Genomic DNA, 25,539 nt, shown 5'->3' with positions numbered 1-25,539 from the left:
TTCTTTTAAAAAGCAGCTTTTAGCTATTTAACTATTAAAAAGATCTACTTTTAACATTTCATTTCTACTGGGTTGCTTTTTTTGGGGGGTGTTGGTTGTTAGTGCTTTTTGCTGGGTTTTTAGTTGTTGCTGACAGCTGATCATAACTGCTTTCAGAAAAGTCAGCAATTACCAGATACAGAGAAACAACAGGCAAGATTTTGTTAAGTACATGTGCAGAGAATGATCTCCTTCCTACACAGCTGCTCACTCAGTTATGGTTTGTATTTATTAATTTTGCAAGTTTCACACTTTTCATTTAAAGAACAAACACAAAATTAACAGTCCATCACATTAAGGTAAGGTGTTGACCACTCTTTAGCAAACCAAGCTGTTCTTCGCAGCAGTGCAGTGCCTGCCTTGTGAGTTGATGGAACATCTTTGCCGGACATGCAGGAGCAGTTGAGGGAGGGGAAACAACTACAGATAGCTAACTCGAAGAGATTGCATTTTTGAGTTAGCTCTCAGTTATCTTGTCCCAGTTCCCTGTTCTATGCAGCTGAAACACAGAGATCTGGATTTTAACCCCACACTGCCTCCAAGTTGTCTGCTCCTCCAATTAAGAAAACCACTATTTCTGAAACAACTCTAAAAAATGAAGTCCAAAACTTGTTAAAAGTAGCATTAGCTTCTAAACCAAACTGTTTAGAAGGAAACCACATACCCTGTTTACAGGGTTGAAGCACATTGCAATATGCTGCTTCTCTTCAAGGGGTCATGGAAACTTTCCTTTTAAAGTTCTGCTTTTAGCTCACTTCTGCTTAAGCCTATTTATTTCTTCAGTTCCTTAGTCCTTCTCTGGATCCTGACACTTTGGGTGTCTACAGTGAGCTCCTCAGCATGTTTTTTCACTGCCTGTGATTCAGTGTTAATAGTGATGCCTTTGGACCAGCTCTGCAAGAAGTTTTATGGCTGTAAAACTCAGAGGAGATCTTGGGGAATAAAACTTGAGGCTCACAATTCAGGTAACAAGCTGGCAGACTAAAAAGACTTTGTTGTTACCTGTAGTTGTGTTCTCCACATGCATAAACAGACTAGACACACAAAAGTGCTGCTTTTTTACAAAAATGGACTTCCTGACTTACAAAGCATCATCCCCAAGCCTGCAAAAGGAGAGACAATGGGATACTTTTGGTGTTTGGAGTTTTTTTAAATTTTAGTTTGGGTTTTGTTTTTCCTTTTTTTTTTTTTTTTGTTTGTTTGTTTGTTTTGTTTTGTTTTTTAACAGTGATGAGATTACAACACACAAAGCAATATTCCCTAGATATTAAATATACTTTCTAGCAAGCTGACCACTTGAATCCTTGACCAGGGCAAGATTTTCTGGTTTGTACTGTACAGAAGGATATCTGACACAAGGAAGGCAAATGCCTAGAGGAACTAACTGGTCTTGCTTAACCGGGAGATGAAAAAGGAGAGCTTCAAAATGAGAGCAGAGCCTGCTGCACAACTCAAGCAGTTATAGAAGTGGCCTCCCTCACACAACCCACAGCACAAGGTCGGAGCACAGACACGAACGCAGCACAGACCGTGCACAGAGACCGCACTTTTATCAACTTAGAGCAACTAAGCCATGTTGGTTGTAGCATGTTCACACCTTCACACAGATTGATCCCTCATATGCATTTCAAAGTGTTCACAAAGGACATGAAGTTGTCCTTTCTTCCTTTAGCTCACTTCTAACTTGTTGTCTTATGTCAGAATATCTAAGACATATGGGACATTTTCTTCTATTCTTTGTGCCCTTTTGGAGAAGGCCATCTACTGCTTGAACAAGGAGCACTAAATTAATAGTAAATGACAGTATTTGTTTGCAAGCAGGCAGAGGATCAGTGCTGTGTGGGGTAAGACTCCTGAACATCTTGGCCCCATCATTTCTTTGACACCAGTCAGGACAAGGGCAGAGCCAAACCAAAGGATTAGCAAGTTCCAAATCACATCCTGCTGTGATCCTTGTCTATGAGCTGGGATATTCTCTCCTGGAGCTCTCACTCCATCAGTCGGTGTCCCTGGTGGGGAGCTCCCTGCTTGTTCCACCCACTTATACACCTCCAGGAAAGTCAACTCTTTCTTTACACTTATTTCAACTTAGCAGAAGGGAGAATGAAGTGGGGGCACTCCACTGAAGTGGAGAAATGACAAAGACATTGTGTCCTCTGCAGAAGATCATTATTCTCACAGAAAGAATAAAATTAATTCTCTTCACTGGCCAAGTAACACTCAAACTCCAGTTCAATCTGATTTGAACAATGGGTGCAGTTTATTCAATATGTGTAGCCTTCTTCAGCTATAGAGGCAGGACAAGAGATGAACAGCTGTCTCTGTGCTACAGTGAAGGGGCATGGTTAGCTGCCATGTGCATATGGAGCCTTTCTGGATACACAACACAAAATAAAAACGTTAAAATTTTGCTCTTTTTACTAGCTACTTTGGAGGAAAAAAAAAAAAAAAAAAAGATCACAAAAGAAAGACTTCTAAGAAAGGAAAAACAGAATAAGAAGTGAGAAGAAACAGGCTCAAGGATCAAAAAGAAAAATGAACATGTAAAGTATTTTGAATAACTCTTTTGTTTCTTTTACTTCAGAGACTAGGGGTCTATTGTAGTACTCTATAACTTTGGAAAAAAAAAAAAAAGACAATCTATAGCAGGAGAAAGACAAAAAATCATCTACGAGATTCTAAATGACAGACTCAACTCTCTACTTTCCATGCCAGGCTTAACTCTGTTTTGTGAAACAAATTTTGTCCCACTCCAAATATGTGTATTTCCACTGTTTAACACCAACACAGTAAGACTACCAGTAACTCCACTGGAGTGTTACAGTAAAGATTTCCACAGAAATTTGAACTTATGACAGGTAGGTATGCCTCTCTTCTATAAACCCACATCTTCTAGCTATGCTTATATATAATGAGATTTTATATATGTGTGTGTACATACATATAATAAGCAAAATAGCTCTTTTGGTGTCCTTAATTATTTTTATTATCCAAGGTCTTCAAAAGACATCTCTCTTAACTTAACCTTTCCATGCTAAATTTCAGTACATCTTTTCTCTGTATCCATAAATGCAAACTGCCTGCTGTGTACCCAGACATCAGGCAAAGAATTTAAAAGAATTTTAAATTTTTAAATACTCTTAAGCAGGCTAAGTACATGACTAATACACTATCAGAACATCTCTGATCCTGTGGAAATTCAATTTATTTCATACTACAAGCTGTGTTTCAAAAGTCAAACAACTCTGATTTTTCAAAACTGCATTTCACTGATTCTAACCTGACAACTTATTTCATAACCTAATAAGAAGATTTTATTTATTTCTCTCAAAAGCATGAAGTTTCAGCTACAGTCTGGTCCAAGAACTTTGTGTGTGCCATGCCTGATCCAACTTTTAATATACGGCTTATGGTTTGGGGGATTTTTCAACTTTAATAATCATGAAAGGCTCAGGGGAAAATTAGGAGAGGGAGAAAACACCAGCAATATCAGAGAAAAGAAGGCACATAAACAGGGGGAAAAGGAACACTATGTAAGGTTTACAGCAAGGAACAGAAAGATGTTAGGATTCTCTTCCAACATCTTCCCCAGCTTTGCTCTGAGGACTCGGGACTTGGAACCTCTCTGCTTCCTCCTCTCCTACTTCTTAAACTTTTTGTCTAAACCAAAGCAGTTTTCTTTGGCAGTGTCAGTCTCAATTATTAAGAACTCAAAAATAAAGCAATTCCTAGCTCTCTGTGCAAAACTTATCCCTCAATAATCACCTAGACTGCATAAACTTCAACTGTCAAGGGAGAAGCAATCCAAATATAAAGCTGATACTGTAGGCTCTCTCCCTCTCTCTCTAACTGACCTACTAAGATCTTGCAGTGTACAAACTATGCAACACCACATTTTCTCAGTCTTGAGTAATGAAAGCAACAAAATCACAAAGTAAAAATCTGAGCCTACTAAACCAGTATCTTTGCCAAACAGGGAGGAAGGGCTGCTGACCTCGTTTCTTCGTCAAGTTTTGTTTATCTATATGGAATTATACAGTTGAATGATTTACATAGTTTAGTAATTCAATTTTCTATAGTATATTAGAAATTACACATACTACATTAAACCACTGAAATGATAACATAGAAGTACTTTTGATTCAATATGCATATACGTATGTTATTTTCTAATGCTGATTACTAAATACATTAATGACACAAGCATTAAGATACAAGCAGCAGTCCATGTTTACTAAAGAACAGAAAATTCAGGAAATAAAAAACTTCATTTCTGATACAAAAGCAGTCATAGAAATTAATATAAAAACAATGCAAATATTCAAAACTTCAACATGATTACTGAAATTATGCTTTAAATGAAGCTCAACTTTCAGCCACAGAAATTACTGAAGTGTTTCGGGACCTCAAAACCCAGAGACGTGGGTGGATCTTGTAGATGGCAGTCTTTTTGGAGGAGGGAAAACCAAAGGAAGGAAGTAATGACCTCCTTGCTCTGTGGAGAGTTCTTACTATTGCATTTCCTGTCAATGTCTAGCAGTTGAAACACTTACTTGTACAGCAGTTAGCAGTGGTCCACTCTTCTGAGGGCAAAACAAAATGAAGAGAAAGTATATAGAGAACAGTAAAGGGGAAAAATTAGAGAAATTGAGGCCAGAGAAGTATGTGACTCAAATAAAAAGGAAAAGAAGTAGAAAAGAATGAAAACCCTCAAGCACAATAGTGACCACTACAAACATACAGGGAGATTTCACATTTCAATGCTTAACATTTGAAAGTTTAAAATGACAAACAACAGAAGCCAACTTTATTTGAAAATGCAGAAATTTCACAGAAAAACATAACACTGGTTGATGAACTCAATATTCAGAGCCTGTTTACTGTAGAAGAAAATGCAACAGATAAAACAGCCTGCCATGAATTAAATGTTGGCTCAAAAAGCCAGAGCTTATGAGCTGATGTATCCATCAAACTGTTTTAGTCTATCCAACATGAGTGTGGATTTTAGCACTCTACATGCAGCAGTTGCCTCGTCTTTCGAAGATATTAACCATTTTTTAAATTTAGGGACAAAATTTGTGCTGACTCCCTCTGTTCTTCCTCCCCCCTCCATTTTTAAATTGCTGTCTTGTTTCTGTTCTGCTGGAGAGAAACTCTTCATATTTCTAACATATAAGAAAGCATAAAGAGAAGAAGCAGGTACATCTGCTATACTCAGCAGAACAACTCAATGGCAGGAAAATCAGGTGAAAAGACCCAAACTGTCAAAATCCAAATTATCATTCTGTGTGGAACTCCAGGTAGGGCTAAAAAAATCAGTATTACTTGTTGATAAAGACAGGTCTCTAACTACAAAGACTATCTCAGATTATTGAAATTAATTTCTGGTAGGAAGCAGGAACCATGACAATTTATAGGCTATTTACTCCTGAGGCATTTTAGCAAGTGCTCAGCCCCTGCATCTAATTGCATTCATTTAGTTCCTGGTTGTACCTGACATACCTGAAACATGCCTGGGACCTATTAAACCAGGGGGGTTGCATGTGCTGCATATGGAATCTTAACCAGCATTCCTGCCTCTAGCAGCACAGCCCCAAAATCCCACATCCTCTTTCTCAAGGGGCTGAATTTAAGACTGACATGAGGCAGTGGGAGGGTGAGGGTGAGAACATGAGTTTCTAAGGAGACAATGCCACCAGCACACCAGCAGCCTTTCAATTAATATTTTTCAATCTTCTCCCTTTAAACCACTGTGCTTTTCTTCCTTCTTTTTTTTTTTTTTTTTTTTTTCTGATACTAAGCATGCAGTCCAGGGAATAGTTGAGGAAAGTCTAGGTGACAAGTATGAATGAGAGGGTGAAGAGAAAAGCTGTCAGGAAACAGATACTGAACCACACACGTTCAGTCAGTTGCCACACTGCTGCTTCCTACTTTAGCCTCACAAACAGAGAGAAGAAGAACTGCTGGAAATCAGGCACTGAACAAGCCATGGAAACTCTGGAGGACAGCCATGTCCCTCTGTCTTACAGGATTGCCAGAAACTGGACTGCAAAGGGAAACACCATTTCCTTTACTGGACTGCAAAGGGAAGGATTTCTTGCAGGGATGGTTTAGGCTTTATGTGGGGTATAGGCCTGGCTCTGAAAACCACCTAAGTCAGTAAAAGGCCTTCAAATAACCTATGTGAGACCCTCCTACTTGTCAAAGCATATTGAAAACCAAGATTCAACATTAAAAGTGTTTCTCTCAATGTAAGGTTGCTATCATTCCAATTTTTCACAGAGTTGATCTTCGTCAAGACAGGACATTGGTTGTGTAAGTTCTTACCCCATTTTCTCTTGGAACACAAGTGTTTTCTTATCAGAGAAGAAATGTGTTTAGTTTCTTTAGCACTCCTTAACAGTACAGGTCTGTTCCAAAGATCAAGTAACGTGTTCAGCTGGGTTTTCTCCTGGTGTAAAATGCTCTTTATCATAGGCTTGTTGGTTTATAGCCCTTGAAATGAAACTTCAGCTTACAACAGTGATTTTCAAATTGCATTTACCAGAATGATGTCAAATAGTACTTCAAATTAAATATTTGATGATGAGGATGGATGACAGACTGGAAAATTTTTTGCACAATAACAGTGGTTCATTGATGCAAAACTCTTGAGAATCTCTTATATCTATTAGCAAATCTCCTCTATCTCACAGAGGGACTGAGGAAGCACTCTGATTACAATCCATGTGACTTGGGACAACATGAACATATGGGATCTTATTAGCCATTCCTGGCTTTCTCTAGATCATGTGCTTCAAAGGCACACACAGAAAAAGTCATTAATTTTCCCTTGTATTTCCTACATTTTCTTCCCTTTTATCCACTTTAAAAGCCACTCTCAGACTCCAGGAAGCAAACAGTTTCAAAGCCATCTCCTTCCAAAATGTAATTGGTGTTCTCAAAAAAAAAAAAAGGCAGCAGTCTTTCTTGTAGGGCAGACCACATAGTTCTTACTCACTCATGTGCTGCAAGCCAAGGTTGGGCGCTCACAGGCATAAGCCATCATGTGCTTGGATACACCAGTGGCTCTGGAAATCCATTTATCCAGTGGCAATGAGTTCTACAGCTTAATTATGCTCTCTGAGGGTAAGTACTCCCTCGTATTCATTTCAGCTACGGCTTTACTGTGGTTTCCATCACACCTAGAATGTGTCCCAAACACTTATAAGCAATAAAAAGTTATAAAGCAGAACTTAGGCTAAAACAATTAAGAAAAAAATAAACCCCTGAACAATTCCCCCACCCACCCATCTTGTACAATGAAATCACGTTTTAACCGCTGCACTGTCCCTGAAGCTACACTATATCCATTTTCTTTTAATGTTCCCTAGCAGGGTTACCACCAGCACAGCTCCAGCTGAGCCACCAGCATTTTCAGCAGTGTGTCTTCTAAACGTCCTCAGAATAGCCAGAAGTAAGTTACTGCTGCTTTGAAACAGAATTTACATTAGAAAAAGTCTGTCTCTTATTAGTTAGGCAGAGTACTGGAAGCACCAACAGCCAGTTGTAAAACTTCATTTGTATCCAGAATTCCAAAGCCATTATTTAATTTGTTTGGAAAAAATGTAACTTGAAAAAAAAAAGCCAACAAAATAATTAAATAAGAAGACGTGTTTGTTATTAAAGATCCATAAAAATGCAAGTAGGCTCAAAATCCAAAGGCTCTGAAAATTAACACTGCAAGTACATAAAAAGAAAAGCATACTGAATAGGGTTGGCTTGAAAACAACAATTCCATTTTGCTAAACATTTCAAAGCTTTGAAATTTGTTTTTGTTCCAATATGAAACAAAAAATGAGACTTTCTCAAAGTTTTCATGAAATGAGAATGAGAGAAAGAATATTCACTCCCTCTGGACCTGAAAAAAAATCTTCCCAACAAAGCTGTCTCCAAAATAGATAATGTTTCCATGAAACATTCTGGTTTTGATGAAACAGCATTTTTCAACAGGAAAAAAAGTGTCAGCAGAAATACCATAGCCATTCTAATAGCAAAGGCTTATCTAGATCGGATGCTTGTACGAATAAATTATGTTGAGAACTGAACCAATCTAATTATATTTATATAGGTCCCCATGAGAACATTGTATCATTCTCCTTAGAAAGATACTCTGTAAGATAATCGATCTATTTAATTTTTTTTCTTGACTAAAGATATTTTATTTGAAGAACATAACAGGAATCACAGAATAAGCAAAATCTGAGATATACCATAAGCCAATTTGTTACTTACCTGGGGGAATTTTTCTATAAAGATATTGACATTCTTATTCCAAAATAAGAATGACTTAAAGATTTGCAAGATTTTTTTTTGTTTTGTTTTGTTTTAAGAAACTTAAACTGCAGTTCTAAAACCATATAGACTTAACAGAATTAAACCTTCATATACTAAAGGAAAATATGTGCTTGAAACTCCAAGCTGTACTGGGTAGCCCTGGAGAAAAACTTAGTGCAATAAAAAAATTTGCAATGAAAGGGAGATGGACTAATGTTTTTAAGTCTCTGAATCTATTGAAGAGGAAGAAAACACTAATATTTTATGAAATACTGCATATAGTAATTCCTTACTCTGCCAAGTATGTATTTGTGCATTAGCTTATTTATGTTCATTTTGGAGAATGGTTGGCTCCAGCACAGTTGGATGCCCCAAAAGTGGCAGTGAGGACATTTGATTGAACAAAGCCAAGTTCAGCTGTTCCACAGAATGTTGGTCACAGAAATAAATAAAAAGGCAGATCACCTTTGCCTGCCACAGCAAGCAATATGTTCTTCCATTAATTCTTCTCACCTTCCCCTTGTAGTTCTCTGCAAAATCTTCATTCCAGCTAAGCAGCAAGATTTTCCTTCCCACCTCCTGCAGTACTGCTCCATGTCATCTGTGGAACTCAGGGACTGCAGCTGCACTTCACTGAACATGCCATAGGCATCCTGGACAAGGAGGCATAACCTGCAAAACATTCCTCCATTACTCACTGGCATCTGCTCATAACAAACCAGTGAGCAAAGTTCTGAAAACGATGTTACAAACTTCAGGACAGGACTTATCCTCTGCAGTATCTGCAGAATTCCTATCGAGTAACGTATCAATAAACAAACCCAACATCATTAAGGGGTTTCTCATGTACATTTTCAGGACATAACAGGGCCATGAAGTAGAGAAGTATGACTGAAACAAAGAGTACAGGGCTTGCACCGGGGATTAGATTAATTAACTGCTATGGACTATGTGGTTTGTGTACTTAAAAATAAAGAAAGTTGAGCTTTTGCCTTACTTGAGGTGAATTCTACACTAAAGACAGAACAACAACAGAAACAAATATGTGTGTGTTTATAAACATAAAAATTCTGCTTTGAAGTAAGCAAAGCAACATATTTCACAAGTAATAATCACTGAGACTGGCAAAGCAAGTATTACATTTTCTCACACTTATTTTAAAAAAGAGTCCTCAGAATGCAAAAAAGAGTGCAACATCAACTTTTCTTTAAAGAAGAACAAAACTAAACCAAACAATATAAAACTGGAGATTGGTATATTCATAGCTGGGTATGAAGCCCAGAGGAACTATTTTAAGAAGGTACAGTAATTTCACGACCATAAGGCGCACCGGACTATAAGGCGCACCCCCCGGGAGCCGGCACATTTTGCAACTTTGTAGATCAGATAAGGCGCACCGGTCTATAAGGCGCACCGGGTTTTTTTTTGCAGCGAGGCTCCGCCCCCAGCTCCTCCCGCACGCTTGCTGGCCGAGGCCCCGCCTCAATCCGGCAGCCATTGGCTCCCGGGCCTGCCTGTACCCGGCAGGGCCGGGCTATGCCCACCGCCGCTCCGTGCAGCATCCCCAGGGCCCCGCTGTTCCGGGAGTTCCCTGGCGCTCCGGGTGACCCAATGCCGGCAGGCTTGCCCCGTGCCGCCGCTGCCCCGATTCCAGCTGCTTGCCCCCTCCCCGCGTGGCAGCCGCTCCGATTCTGGCGGTTTTCCCCCTCTCCGCATGGCGGCCGCCGTGCTTCTGGGGGTTTTCGCCCCCCCCGCGCGGCGGCCGCCGTGATTCCGGGGGCTTTCGCCCCCCCCGCGCAGCGGCCGCCGTGCTTCTGGGGGTTTTCGCCCCACCCGCGCGGCGACCGCCGTGTTTCCGGGGGCTTTCACCCCCCCCGCGCGGCGGCCGCCGTGTTTCCGGGGGCTTTCGCCCCCCCCGCGCAGCGGCCGCCGTGATTCCGGGGGCTTTCGCCCCGCCCGCGCGGCGGCCGCCGTGATTCCGGGGGCTTTCGCCCCGCCCGCGCGGCGACCGCCGTGATTCCGGGGGCTTTCGCCCCCCCCCGCGCGGCGGCCGCCGTGATTCCGGGGGCTTTCGCCCCGCCCGCGCGGCGACCGCCGTGATTCCGGGGGCTTTCGCCCCCCCCGCGCGGCGGCCGCCGTGATTCCGGGGGCTTTCGCCCCCCCCGCGCAGCGGCCGCCGTGATTCCGGGGGCTTTCGCCCCACCCGCGCGGCGGCCGCCGTGTTTCCGGGGGCTTTCGCCCCCCCCGCGCAGCGGCCGCCGTGATTCCGGGGGCTTTCGCCCCACCCGCGCGGCGACCGCCGTGATTCCGGGGGCTTTCGCCCCCCCCGCGCGGCGGCCGCCGTGATTCCGGGGGCTTTCGCCCCACCCGCGCGGCGGCCGCCGTGATTCCGGGGGCTTTCGCCCCGCCCGCGCAGCAGCCGATCCGATCCCTGCGGCTTTCGCCCCCCCCCGCGCAGCAGCCGATCCGATCCCTGCGGCTTTCGCCCCCCCCCGCGCAGCAGCCGATCCGATTCCTGCGGCTTTAACACCCCCCGCAAGGGAGCCGTCCCAATGTCGGCGGGCCGGCCCCGCGCGGGGGCGGCCCCGAAGCCGGCGGGGAGGCCCCGATATCGGCGGGTCCGCCCCGCGCGGGGGCGGCCCCGAAGCCGGCGGGGAGGCCCCGATACCGGCGGGTCCGCCCCGCGCGGGGGCGGCCCCGATGCCGGCGGGGGCGGCCCCGATACCGGCGGGGCGGCCCCGATACCGGCGGGTCCGCCCCGCGCGGGGGCGGCCCCGATGCCGGCGGGGGCGGCCCCGATACCGGCGGGTCCGCCCCGCGCGGGGGCGGCCCCGAAGCCGGCGGGTCCGCCCCGCGCGGGGGCGGCCCCGAAGCCGGCGGGGAGGCCCCGATACCGGCGGGTCCGCCCCGCGCGGGGGCGGCCCCGATGCCGGCGGGGGCGGCCCCGATACCGGCGGGTCCGCCCCGCGCGGGGGCGGCCCCGATGCCGGCGGGGGCGGCCCCGATACCGGCGGGTCCGCCCCGCGCGGGGGCGGCCCCGAAGCCGGCGGGTCCGCCCCGTGCGGGGGCGGCCCCGAAGCCGGCGGGGAGGCCCCGATACCGGCGGGTCCGCCCCGCGCGGGGGCGGCCCCGATGCCGGCGGGGGCGGCCCCGATACCGGCGGGTCCGCCCCGCGCGGGGGCGGCCCCGATGCCGGCGGGGGCGGCCCCGATACCGGCGGGTCCGCCCCGCGCGGGGGCGGCCCCGATGCCGGCGGGGGCGGCCCCGATACCGGCGGGTCCGCCCCGCGCGGGGGCGGCCCCGAAGCCGGCGGGGAGGCCCCGATACCGGCGGGTCCGCCCCGCGCGGGGGCGGCCCCGAAGCCGGCGGGGAGGCCCCGATACCGGCGGGTCCGCCCCGCGCGGGGGCGGCCCCGATGCCGGCGGGGGCGGCCCCGATACCGGCGGGTCCGCCCCGCGCAGGGGCGGCCCCGATGCCGGCGGGGGCGGCCCCGATACCGGCGGGTCCGCCCCGCGCGGGGGCGGCCCCGATGCCGGCGGGGGCGGCCCCGATACCGGCGGGTCCGCCCCGCGCGGGGGCGGCCCCGATGCCGGCGGGGGCGGCCCCGATACCGGCGGGGCGGCCCCGATACCGGCGGGTCCGCCCCGCGCGGGGGCGGCCCCGATGCCGGCGGGGGCGGCCCCGATACCGGCGGGTCCGCCCCGCGCGGGGGCGGCCCCGAAGCCGGCGGGTCCGCCCCGCGCGGGGGCGGCCCCGAAGCCGGCGGGGAGGCCCCGATACCGGCGGGTCCGCCCCGCGCGGGGGCGGCCCCGATGCCGGCGGGGGCGGCCCCGATACCGGCGGGTCCGCCCCGCGCGGGGGCGGCCCCGATGCCGGCGGGGGCGGCCCCGATACCGGCGGGTCCGCCCCGCGCGGGGGCGGCCCCGAAGCCGGCGGGTCCGCCCCGCGCGGGGGCGGCCCCGAAGCCGGCGGGGAGGCCCCGATACCGGCGGGTCCGCCCCGCGCGGGGGCGGCCCCGATGCCGGCGGGGGCGGCCCCGATACCGGCGGGTCCGCCCCGCGCGGGGGCGGCCCCGATGCCGGCGGGGGCGGCCCCGATACCGGCGGGTCCGCCCCGCGCGGGGGCGGCCCCGATGCCGGCGGGGGCGGCCCCGATACCGGCGGGTCCGCCCCGCGCGGGGGCGGCCCCGAAGCCGGCGGGGAGGCCCCGATACCGGCGGGTCCGCCCCGCGCGGGGGCGGCCCCGATGCCGGCGGGGGCGGCCCCGATACCGGCGGGTCCGCCCCGCGCAGGGGCGGCCCCGATGCCGGCGGGGGCGGCCCCGATACCGGCGGGTCCGCCCCGCGCGGGGGCGGCCCCGATGCCGACGGGCTCTCACTTCCGGGGTGGCAAATGTTGCAACTTTGTAGATCAGATAAGGCGCACCGGACTATAAGGCGCACTTCCGGTTTTCGGGGGAGATTTTAGTCAAAAGGGTGCGCCTTATAGTCGTGAAATTACTGTAATTAAAGAACCTGCTAAACAAACAATTTGATAAAAATCTATGGAAGTAGGGGCTGTAGGGCTGGGAAGTATTGCTTAACCAACTTGATGGCATTTTGAGAAGATAGTACTGTCATAACAGATAAGGTAAAATCAGTGGATGTCATACATTTAGATAGTCAAAAGCACATTTCACAAGATTCTGCACCTGAGATGAGCAGTCACGATAGCATGAATCATGCAGGGCTGGAGGAAGGAGGCCCCTGTCTACAAGACTGGTTCTAATTGCCTCAGAAAGAGACAGTTAAGCATGGAAACTTTTCAAAGGGGAAAAAAAATTACCTTTGAGGGCAGCACACATCTTTTTTTCCAATAAAACTCAAGGGTGCACCAGGTAGCAGAATTCAGTTCATTTCAAAGGTACATGCCAAAACTACCCTCCCCAGAGCAGCACCATTGTTCCCAGCAAGCCAACTCCAACCGCTTTTGGAACACATCCTATAATATACATGCACCCTGAAAGCATTCAACAGCAGTCATTATAGCTTTATAAAATACAAATGAGCTCCTACACTGAAGAAATCCATGTATTTTCTTCATATGGAAAAGCAGGCACATGAAGGGCACTAATCACACTTTTCCTTGTTGATGATGAAGTGTCTAACTTAGGCTTAGACCCTCAGAAGGCTGCATTTGGTATAAGATACAACCCCCAAAGGCTTTCTGACATCAGCAATTGTGCAAGCACCAGCTAAGAGTCCTCATTTTTTTCAAATTCTGGTGCTGGTTGTAAGTAGTAGGGAGGGATAGGACTGGGTACAAACAAAGACTCCCATATTTTCCTCATACCTCTAGCTACAAAGATCCCATACAAACCGAGTCATCATCAGGAAAAAACCCAAAGCAAACCGGAAAACTACGTTTGCCTACTGCTTTCCATGTTAGGACTTTGCAATCAATTAAGAACTCCCCTGAGTTTTAACTGATTTCACTGAAACTCCCCATTATATTGTTGTGTTTGGAAAAGCAGAGTTCATATTCTCTGAACATTTCTGAAAATCAGATTGAGGGGAACCGGAAAAACAAAGCAAACAGTTTTGCCTATGTTAACAAAATGTTGACTGCTAATTGTGAAAAATTAGGCCTCTGTATCTCGGAGCAAGAAGGGCCAAGTGAGTTAGTGTCTCAGATCAGATCAGTTCAGCAGTCTCTTAACTGATCACTGGAATTTCTCATATCTTTGGTGAGGCATAACTGAACACAAGTAAGTCTCAGACTAGCTGGCACCAGGGTCATATTAAGTCCTCTGGGACATGTTAATTGCCCAAATAAAACTAGCTTGGTTGGTGCTGAAGACATCAGTCACTAAAAGAGCATTTTCCAAGTCCTTTTAAGTTAAGCAAAAAGATGGTTTCTGTCAGACATGGGAATCTCAACTCTCCGCATCCCTGGCCACAGATTTCCATTCCTTTGTGGTGGCACAAATGGCCAGGACAGGAAACTGATCTGACCAAAAAATACTGTAGACAAATCAGCAGCATCATCTGAGCTCTTTGAAAATCAAAACTCTGCAAAAGTAAATTCCTCTTGCATGGAGTACTGCTTCTAGGCAAGGATGTATTTTCCTTGAAGCTCCCACTCTAGCTGTCCAGTGTATGCAGTATATACAGGTCATTATATCTCATATTATATCATCATATCTCAGGTCATATGATGGGAGAGTGGTCATCTTATGACCATGCTCAATGCAGAGAAGAACTGTGATATTTGAGGCTTCTACCAGTAACGTTCCCATTCACACTGGGAATACATTCATGGTTATTGGCATCATGAAGGAACACAGAGCAGCAGATTCCAAGCACCTTTGCTCTGTCAGGTTCGTACACAAAAGCAGACAGATATTGCATTTACTACACTTGCTCTTAACAGCATCCAAAAGGTAGTCGGTTTCTCTGCAACATGCATTTAAAATGAAATGTGTGTATACACTCACTTAGAAGTCAGAATTTAATGAATAACCCTTCAGATGCCCAATTTCAGACTAAAAGAGAAATATCCCAGATCAACACCATGAAGAGAAGTTCACAAACACATTCTCCCTGCTTCACCACACCTTTAAAACAGTATTAATGAATGATGGCAAAACCTTGAAATGCTACAGATGTTTGAGGGACAACTGATTTTCTCACTTAATGACTATCATGAAATCAGCTGTATCCCACAACAGACTTAGCCATGCACTTGGAGAACTACCCTCCTGTTATTTGGAACTGGTTCTGTTCTTAGGGATTTTGTACATGCTGTCAGCACCACTGATAGTAGTTCAGCTGCATTCAGAGCCTATTGATTCATTACCTTAACTTCCTTACCAGTACTCTTTTTTTCCCTTGATTTCACTTTATTCCAAGAACATTGCATTTGGATTATTTTCCCATGCTGCAGCATTGTTCTCATATTACAGCAAATGTTCTCACAAATTAATTTTTAGCAGGCAGTCTAACTCTGATTAAAGCCAACAGCTTGTCCCATTACTTTTTTCCCCTCTTTGAACCTCACCACCATGATGAAAACCCACACCAAAATTATGAGACAGGCTGCAAAGCCAAAATGAGTATCTTCCCCCCAGGAATTCAGCATTTACATTTTGTGCACATCTATAGGAAATACCCTTTTTCATAAAATCTGGATTTGTTTCGTTAATAAGGTTAAACATACCTTTACCAATACCTTGTCAGCATGCACAATACTGAAGTGTTGAAAAACAGGCAACATCTCCAATTGAATCAGTGGTGCCCGTGCAGGGAGGAAATAAGGGCCATCTTTATTTTTGAGACAACAGGAGGTAACCCTGTGTAAGACTGTCAACTTAAAATATGGGTTTGGAAACTGAAATATCCCAAGTAAAATAGTAGAGAATTCACTCCTGGAGAGCAGGGTAGCAGGAAAGCCAGTAGAGGAACAAATGTTAGGAGATGCAGACTAAGGAAAAGGTGAAGTATGACACATTGGAACAGCAAAGGGGGCGAAGATAGGGAATGATAAGAAGTGAGGTGGAGTTTAACTTTGTTTTTTTTTAATGTAATGACACAGTAAGTCTCATGCAAAAGCTTGGGAAGATTTTGTTAATTTGCTAATAGCCAGAAGCAAGGATGGGGGCTGGAGGAAGATGAGACTGATTACTCTGCATTATTTCTATGACTGCGCTGATCTTTAGGACAAAATGTCTTCCAGTAGAAATCTGGAGAGGATTACAGGATTAATGCCATGCCCTTCTCCCAGTTAGTCACTCCTCATGGGTAAGCCCTTCTTTTACTAGGATGTTTTTATGCATGAAAAATCATCTGTCTCCATACTGCTGCCTTTTATCAAGCAGCTGACTTTATGGAGAGGTAAGGGCAATGAAAACCTTCTCCATTTTTGGTCACCTCCAGCTTCCTCAGCAGCTAGTGGAAAAGAGTAAGAAAAGGAAGATCTGCCTGCAGAGGAGATGAGAGTGCAGGGAGGCCAGAACACACTGATTACACAGACACTGCCTTTACTGAGTCTTGGGAAAACAAACAGCAGAAATTTGTCATGAGCAGATCTCAACCAACAAGTAATTGTTTTAGCCTTGGGTAGGAGGACAACTGTGTGGCCCAGGGCAGCTCTTCTCCATGCACAGCTGAGCTGTGCAGTACAGCACGAGCAGCAGGACAGCCAGGCAAACACCAAAGCCCTTGCAGCACACTGCACAGACCTCACTAGTTGCTCTTTTCTTTGGAAAGGAGTGAAAGAGGGGAATGGGAAAATGCCTGAAAACTAATTGTCTTGTATTAACTCCGATATTTGCTCATTCTTTATCTTAACCATCCATGAGACAGCTGCTGCTGCTTTGTTTGTCAGAAGGACTTCTTATCTCTGTGAGGTGCGGTCCTAGCAGAGGCATAAAGCACACGTACATAAACACACACAAACAAAACCCCTCTCCCTTCATCACCAGAGGCACAACACTACCTACACAACTCCAATCCAGCAACTTGTCTGGTCAAGTCTCAAGGTGGAGCTGATTAACTCCTGCTAATATGGCTCAGATTCAAACTGTAACCTGCAGGACACCACCCTGCCTGGGTTTAATTTATCCCTACCTTAAGAACTCCTTGCATTCACCATACCCAAACAGTAACTGAAAAATCAAACTCGGAGTACAGGGACAACTGTCCATCTTTCCCCTTTTAACACTAGCAGGATTTCTCTATTAAAAGTTTATAATAAATTCCTTCATGCTCCCTTCTGAAAGGAATGCACCTAACTGTAGCCTTCTTTGGGGAGATACAAGATTTAGAGTTTTCTGCTTAAAATCTGTTTGCTGTCAATAGAAAGTGAGTGAAGCTCTTCAGAACACAACTATGGATTGAATACTACAAATACAAATTAATGAAGATGGTAACTATCTCCTTCTCTGCATTGGTTGCAGAGGCACACAGGCAGAGAGGAAAACACAAGCATCACTGTTTCCAGTTTATAAGGGGAATGTCAAGCTGGAAGAACCCTGGTCCATTTCTAGCACCCAGCCTGATATTTTGGTTTGAAGCATTGACACGAACGAAATAGCGATAATCTGCTTTGAAAACTGGAGGTTTAAAATTACTGAAAAGTACAGTTTGTGATCATGTATGTTTTTACTTGGCAACTGGGGAAGGGCAAAGAAAGAAAGAAAGAAAGAAAGAAAGAAAGAAAGAAAGAAAGAAAGAAAGAAAGAAAGAGGCAGTTCTGGAGTGCTGGACCTGGCAGAAGTATTGGTGGAAACTGCACATGTGATTGGAGTATCACCAGGGAAATGACCTAGTCTTATCTCAGCATCTCAAATAGAAAATATGTAGCAGAGGCCTCTCTGGTCACAGGAAAAGAAACTTTTAGTTTTGCAGACACCTCCTAACAGAAGATTTCTGTAACACACTTGCAAATACTCACTACAGTAACTATATCAAGTCCCTCATTTTGGATTTCCCTTGATTTTCATTACAATTTTCATACATATGTTACAAAATCGAGTGAGAGTGGTTATAAGAAAACTGCTGCTTATTTTTATTCACTTCCTTGAATCATCACATAGTTCAACACAAACTGGAAAATCAAATACCACTTCCACAAGGTCTTTCATGATTCCCTCCCTGCTGATTGCTTTTTCCATTTCTTCATTCATGTTAATCCTTCCACCTACTATTTTCTGCCTGTGGCCTGAAGAAGCAGCACTTCTGTGGGAAACAGTTTTTGTGCGTAGGAAGAGACCTGTATGAGCCAAGCGTGTCAGCAGAGCTACCTTTTAATGCAGGATGTGCTTGTAGAGAGCAGGGCTGCACAGTACTGCAAATGTTCCCACTCAAAACGTGGAACACCACCTGCCTGGTGGGAGCTACACACAACTCGTAAGGAATTGGTGTGGCACGAAGGCCAGCTTTTTGTACTTGCCATGGCAACCATAGCTTCACACGTGACAATTTTTTTTTCTGCTAAAACCATTTCTTATACAAAGTTTTCACGTGACACCGCATGAACTTTTTAAACTCTCCATCTGACACTAAGTGCACTTTTCAATGAAACTGCTGATGTGGGTGTTTTATTTGTACATGGCATTTCTCTCAAAAGTAAACAAAACACTTAAAACCATAAAAAGACATTCCTGACATCCACTCAAACACAATATAGAGCCTAAGTTGTAATTTCAAACAGTTACAGAGTTGCATTTGAAAAATATTTTCAGTATCTCAGATAAGTTTTGCTTATGTCAGATTCAAAAATGAATACTAAAATTATTCTACATTCATAGTTTAAATCCAAAGTAATTATGCCACGCAAGTCAATTTTTATGGTGATAGCCAGTTTGAAAGAAACAGGGAGTTAAGAAAAAATAACTTCTTAAGTATTGCCTAAAAGTTTGTATAAAGGCTAGGCCATAACTGAGCAGTAAGGCCTTCCTCCCTCCAGATCCCCCTGGCATCTCAACGCCCCATGGGACATAATTTATGGTCCTTCTGCTAAGATCTATTCCCATACAGCTTGTTATGCAAATAAAGCCGATTTTGAGTGGTAATGAAAAAGCAAGCACATCAGATCACCCCAGCTTGTTTCACTCACTGTGCTGTTAATTGTAGTTGGTAAGAAAAATAATCATGTACACACTCCTCAGGTTCTTCAGTGTACCATTACTTCAGCATGGAATCCCATCACAACCCCTTGGTTACTTCAGTATACAGTTCAGAGAAAATATTCTTTTCCTGCATGTCATGATTTACTAATCAAGAGTAAAAATGTATATTTTAAGAAACTCACAGGCTCAGTTGAAAATTGCAAGCCTCTCTTATGGATGATGTCCAATAGAAAAATTATGTTCCAAATATAACATGTAATTACCACCCAGTCATTTCAAGTACTTATCTATGAATCTGAGGAGGGGTTCTTTGTTTATTTTTTTAATCTCAAGACTTTGTAATTATTGTTTTGGCATCCAAGAATTCCAACAGTTGGCGGGGTGCTGCCAAAAAGATCTTTTCTTGCAAGGTGCTCAGCACCCTCCTTTCCAAGAAAATCAGCATTCAGTTGCTGGTTCTGGCAGTGTTTCACATCATTTTTGCTACGCTGTGTTTCCTCCACGCCTCAGTTCCTTATACGTAAAAATCAGAATAAAAGTCTTGTCTTCAAAGGCTGATCTGAAAGCAATAGCTGAATAACATGATTGTATCTGGGAGGGCTGGTCCACAAAGTCTATTATGTGTGCTAGATCCCATTTGAGTTAGGGGAGGAGGCTATATATATGTATGTGTGTATCTAGAGAGGAAGGGATTCCTTGCAGTATCAACTAATTTCTTTCACATGACAAGACCCAGAGAACTCTCAACTTGCCCTGCAAAACCCACAGTGAGGGCTTACAGCATCTGGAATGAAGCAAGAACACTGTAGCAGTGGTACTGGGGTCCCTTATCTTTCAAGACTGTATTGTTTGTGGATCGACCAGATTCACTTCTGAACCACAGAGAACCATGAATGGGATCCTGGAAGATTTTATTTTAAAACAAAAAAAGTCAACATACAGTGAGTATTTTAAAACACCCTGCCCATTTCAGCAGGCACAGATCATCCTAAATCGCATTCTTGGAAGTATAGCACTGCTCATGCATTTCCTATGGCATGTGAAAGGTAAATGAAATGCAGTAACCCTGCAGGATTTGTTACACAGCTGTGGCTGTATTCAGTAAGACACTCTGCTGCGTCAGTGCCACATCATCCCACTGAACTAGCAGAAAAGTCCAACATTCATCAAAAATCAAGGGCAGAGCAAAGAGCCAAGAAGAAAAAGCAGAAATACAATCTTGCCAGGGCTCCCTACCCAGCAGAAAGGCAATTTTCCGCTTTCTCGCAGGGCCTGCTGGTTGTGTTTTTCACTCTTGCTGTTTTCCTTCACCCTGTGTGAGTGGCTGCCTGTCCTAGGTGTGTTTCTAAATGAGGCAGAGGGAGCGTGTTTGTGTGCGCGCCGTGTGTTTACAAGAGTCATGGTAGCACTTCTCAGCAGTCCACCGAGAGTTCTAGGAAACGGCCCCTGTTATTTTATTCTCGGGCAATGTCAGTTCGTGTCAGGCAGTAAAGATCACACAGGACAGCCCTCTCCATCTCGCAGTCCTGGCCGGAGGCCTCAATGGGAGAGGGAGAGGGAGCGAGCTGCGAGTGGGCGGAGAGCCTTCCCAGCACTCTACCAACCACTGCAGGAGGAATTATGATAAACACCACTCTGGAAACCAGATACAACAGTACATTGTGTTCTTCTTCGGAAAAACAACCCGACTTCAGCTCACTTAAAGTAAACAGTTAATCCTGTTTATATATTTTTTTTTTCTTTCTTGATGAGTTGTTAACAGAACAATCTCTTCTGCAAAGCAAATAAGAGATCAGTCCCTTAAATTCATACAGATTTTTTCTTTCCCCTAGAAAAGAAAAAAAAAAGCAGTTTGATATGTAAACTTTCTACTATCAGCAAACAGTGTGGAACAACAATCTTTCTTGGCTTAAACTGGCTTAACAAAGCGATGCCAAAACTGAATGAAACCTTTCCCTCACTTACATATTTTATTTTGGAAAACTGAAGTCCCAAACAGAATGTTCTATTCATCCACTTTAACTATTCAGTTTCTGAAAAGAACAAGTACAACTGGTTTAAAAAAAAAAAATAATCAGGATATTTGTTGTCCTTGCCACTGGAGCACAGAGTGCCTGGGGAATACAGATCAGCTCCTGAGCAGGGGGGTGGCTGGTCCCAGGTTTTCTCTGAGAGGTGAAAAAAGAGGAGTCAGACTAATTGACTGCAACTAAGGTAACAAACTGTTATCCTCCTTTTCGACATATATGCTTACTGTGCAAATTCATGGTGTCCCTGCCTTCCAATAATAAGGGTGATTAATCAGAAAAGCAGATGGAATTGATTATGTTGTTTTGCTGGAGTCACCACAGTCTACCTATTAACTACTTCTTTTTGGGGACTTCAACCTAGTCCACTGAAAGTTACAAGCTTTCCCAGAGGGAATTCTAATTTTTAGCACTCAGGAGTTTAAATAGTTCTGAAAGTCAACAACAAAAGTGTGCTTAACATCCCTGGTCAGTAAAGTTTGTTGATTTAGCTATTTATAATTAAAAAAAAACCATGATTTGAAAAACTGTAAGAGGAGAAGAAAAATATTTCTCTGTTTTATTTTTACTCATTTTGCAGGTTCTGAGATTCTGTGTTTTCTGTGCAAATGATGTCATAAAGTGCAAAAACGTACATTTATGAGAGTGAAAGTCTGATTTTCAAATTTTTAAAAAATATTTTACATGCAAAATTTTTATATTTTTCGTTTGTTGGTTGTTTTTTTTCCCTTGAGATCTTATTTTAGTTCACGTTTATTTTTAAATCTTTTTCAGTGAGCTCTAATGTGGCAGAGCAGGAAAAAGCAGAGCTATTTCCCACTGCAGAAGGGAGGTAGGTTCAGGAGCAGCTATCAGTGTCAGAACCCCAGAGGAGCAGCCTCAGGGCTATTCCCCCAATGCAACTCTTAGCCCACCATGGCTCTAGGCAAGACTGGAAGAGCCAGTGTGGGACAGGATTGCTGCTGAACACTCCATCTTGCTCCAGGTGCACCCTGTCATTAACCCCCACCCTTCCAGTGCTGCACCTGCACACAAAAAGCATGGTTGTTTTCTTATGATCGTGGCTTTGGCCTGCCAAATTAGTCCCCAAATTGATGGACAGTCCACAGCCCTACCTATGAAGGATCCAACTCGCACCAAGGTGCTGCAGCTCTGAGCAGGGTGGGTACTGGCTGCAGGACTGCAGGGAAGAGGCAACAGACTTTGGTAAAACCTCTCTTGGGAAGTCAGAGAAAAATGTGGCGGTTCTTCTGTCTCTACTTTTGGGAAACTCTTGGGTGTAGGAGAAGGAAGCAATAAACCTAAATCATTTAGAGCGCAGTTGTTGCATATACAAAAAAGACCCTCATGTTTGACCACCATCACACATTCCTTCACGAGGGAATGGATCATCTGAGAGGAATGTGGATGAGAGGTGAATCAACTGCAGATCTTTAGGAGATGACACAACAGCAGGAAGAAAATGTGGAAAGTGAAGGAGACAAAGATGAGGAGGAAATGTTCTCTGGTATCACCTCTTTTCCACTTCCTTTCTTACACCTTGCTGTTCTCCATATCTCTTTTAGTTAGGATTAAGGGAGGAATTGCCAGTCTGTGGTAACACAAGTATTATCCCATGGAAGACCCACAAGTATTACTGCAGGAGCATTTTCCCCATATACACTGGGATTTTTAACATAAGAGATCATGGACACAACAAGCCGTGATGAAAGAGAGTGCAGATGGCAGCAGCTTTTCCAATTTGAAAACGAAAAATAAAGTTTATTTGCCATTTTAAGCTTTTATTTGAACTTTGCAAAATGAGAAATCCCATTTTCAGTCACAGGTCAAGCAAAGCTTTACAAATTACTTTTGAATAAGCAGTAGGTTTGGGTCATTATCTAAAGCTCACTCAAATTAACACCTTTTCATTGATTTTAATGAGTTTTATTTCATGCTGTATAGCAGGCAGAGAAAATATTTGGACAGTAGCAGTTACATTCCTTCATCTTGATTTCATTCAATCATTCATGCAAATTCCATGCTTCTCTTTTAAACCATCTAAACTGAACACCACATGTAAATTTTGCTGTAATTTCACGGAATCATTTTTAGCAGGATCAGAATTTGGAATATAGTACATAGTACATAAAAAAAAAAATCTTCAATTTGCCATATTCTCTCCTATTCTCTCCTTTTTGTTTCTCTGTTTGGTTTTTTTTTTTGGTGTTGTTTAATTGGTTTTTGGTGGTGTTTAATTGGGTAATCTTAAAACAGGCACAGAGAACTTCTCACTTCTTTCAGGACTTTGGTTATCTTCAAATGTATAAGATTTCAAATGTTATGTGGGCTAGTGAGAAGTGTCCTAAAATAAAGTCTCTGCTAGAGCATCTTAATCACCTTGTACAGATGATAGTCTGTATTTTGTATCTCATGCATGTGGAATACTATTTAATTGGAATGGCATAATCAGTAATTACACTGGATTTGATATAATAACCCTGATCAAATTCGGAGAAACTCTGTGCATGGTATATTTGATCCCCTTTTTCACTTCCTGATGCAAAAAAAAAAAGAAATAAAGTCCTGAAAATAAGAACCTGTTCAAATATCAATACATCATAGTTTGTTTTCATCATTTATATTCCAAGGAAAAGAAGAAAACAGCACCAAATCTAATCAAAACTACAGGAAGTGTTCAGAGACACAAAAGATAATAACGTAAATTAGAACTGGATTAGGGCCCTTAGCAAACCTATCTATTCATGCCAAAAGAGGTGATTTAATATTCTGTGGTTAAGATTCTGGGTTTGTGTCTTATCCAAAAGACTATTAACAATAACACATTGTTCTCCTACCACCGTGCTGGTGGTGTTACAGCCTCCGATGCGATTCAGCACAGACTTGAAGGGACAGACACTGCTAAACATTTGGGTTTTCCTGAGCTGTCATCCAGTGCAGGCCAGCAGGAGATACAACATCACAGCCAAGATAACAAGATAACTTTTGTCTTTAAAACATGCAGTTTCCTGTTGATACTGTTCTGTATTGTCACATTTGCTGTCTTGTCCTCTTTTTCCTGTCACACATTCCTTCTCTAATTAAGTCTTCAGGGTACTGCAGGGAGGAAACATTAGGACAGGGACTTCTCTATGCAGGCAGATCACCTGAGATCAGGGAACACGCCCTGATCTTCACTGGAACATCAGTGTCACAAAAGCAGATCAAAGCTTTGCTGTAGCAGTTTAATCATCAGCGCTGGTGCTTACCCTTCCAAACCACAGGCAACAAGGGTTGGTATTTGTATTTTCTGAGTACTGTCAGCAACTCAGCAGTTGCATTTTTCTCCTTCAGGCTCTCCCCTTGAGTAGGATCTCTTCGTGCCTAAGGGTGGCAAATCAGGCTGTGAGGCTGCTCCTCCAGCCTGGCTTCACCCTCATTCCCAGAGCAAAGAATTCAGGAACTATCAAAGGGAGACCTGAAGGTTGCTTTAAGGGGCTTCCTTCCTACTGGACATGTGATTATAGGATGCAGAGAGCCACCACCATATGAAAATGACAAAATTTAAATAAATATAGGCCGTATGTTCATGCATTGCCTGCTGTCATGGGACACGCTGTCCATGGTGTTCTCTCTATCCACTGACAGGTGATGTGAGAAATATGTGGTTTTGGATCATTGTGACACTATGTAATTATGTACTCCTAAGGAGAAGCACAAAAGGACCCTAAATTTAAATATCAAAACATGATGATACAAAATGAACAAAGCCTTCAAACAGTATTCTCAAAAATGCCTATGTTTTTTTAAAATGTGCTTTCTGATCACCCACTTTCAAAACATGTTTCCTAAACTCCACTGCTGCAAGAAGTGTGAAAATATCAAGCAGACAAGAACACAACTAATAAAATCACTGTAAATGAATCCCACTTGGATCAATTTAGGCATTTTGCTCTACCAATTTTAAAAAAAACCTAAGCTTAAAAAACCTAACCAAAGTGGAATTTCTAAACAAGTGGTTTCAGAGTAGGAAAATGGCATTGTTTCAAAACATAGCATTTCAGCAATTTCACAACTTTTCATTTGCTTGTACAAGCTTTTCATAAGAAGTTTCCATTATTTTACAAGTTGATCTGACAGAAAATTATTTCTTTGAAAAATTCCCAACCATTTTTCCTAGAAATATTTTTTCAAACCTCTAATGCAGTAACTGTTCATTAACTTTCAAGGCTTTGTTTTAACAAAACGTATTTATTCAGCACACCAAAGAATAATTATCCAGTGTGCCTGTGAGTAAAAGCAATGCTGAACAGTGAGAGACAGAAACGCAATACAAAGACTTATTTCCCCTTCTTCTCTAACAATAGCTGTAGAAATAAGTTTGAACATATGTGCTGGGTTTGGCTTGGGTAAAGTTAATTTTATTCAGAGTAGCTGGTATGGGTCTGTGGTTTGGATTTGTGCTGGAAGCAGTGTTGATAACACAGGGATGTTTTAGTTATTGATGAGCAGGGCTTGCACAGACTTTTGTGCTCCTCATTCCACCCCACCACTGAGGAGGCTGGGGGTG

At 44.4% G+C, this 25,539-nt stretch overlaps 1 protein-coding gene across 3 annotated transcripts in view; it reads right to left on the bottom strand.

Annotated features, from left to right (window-relative positions):
- The window catches only part of SPIDR (scaffold protein involved in DNA repair), a 199,616-nt gene that overhangs the window by 18,123 nt on the left and 155,954 nt on the right, over positions 1 to 25,539 (bottom strand). For 2 of the 3 annotated variants that reach the window (XR_004419640.1, XM_033075368.1), the window contains exon 11: positions 8,869 to 9,027. The exons of the other annotated variant lie outside the window; for it this stretch is intronic. Coding sequence is in view for 1 of the 2 variants with exons in the window: in XM_033075368.1 (XP_032931259.1) it covers positions 8,869 to 9,027 (159 nt within the window). In the remaining variant the exon portion in view is untranslated. The remainder of the gene's footprint in view (positions 1 to 8,868; positions 9,028 to 25,539) is intronic. 3 annotated transcript variants of the gene reach the window in all.

The sequence above is a fragment of the Catharus ustulatus genome, chromosome 1 (genome assembly GCF_009819885.2).
Source record: "Catharus ustulatus isolate bCatUst1 chromosome 1, bCatUst1.pri.v2, whole genome shotgun sequence".
Classification (NCBI taxonomy): domain Eukaryota; kingdom Metazoa; phylum Chordata; class Aves; order Passeriformes; family Turdidae; genus Catharus; species Catharus ustulatus.
This window is presented reverse-complemented; position numbering and strand designations above follow the sequence as displayed.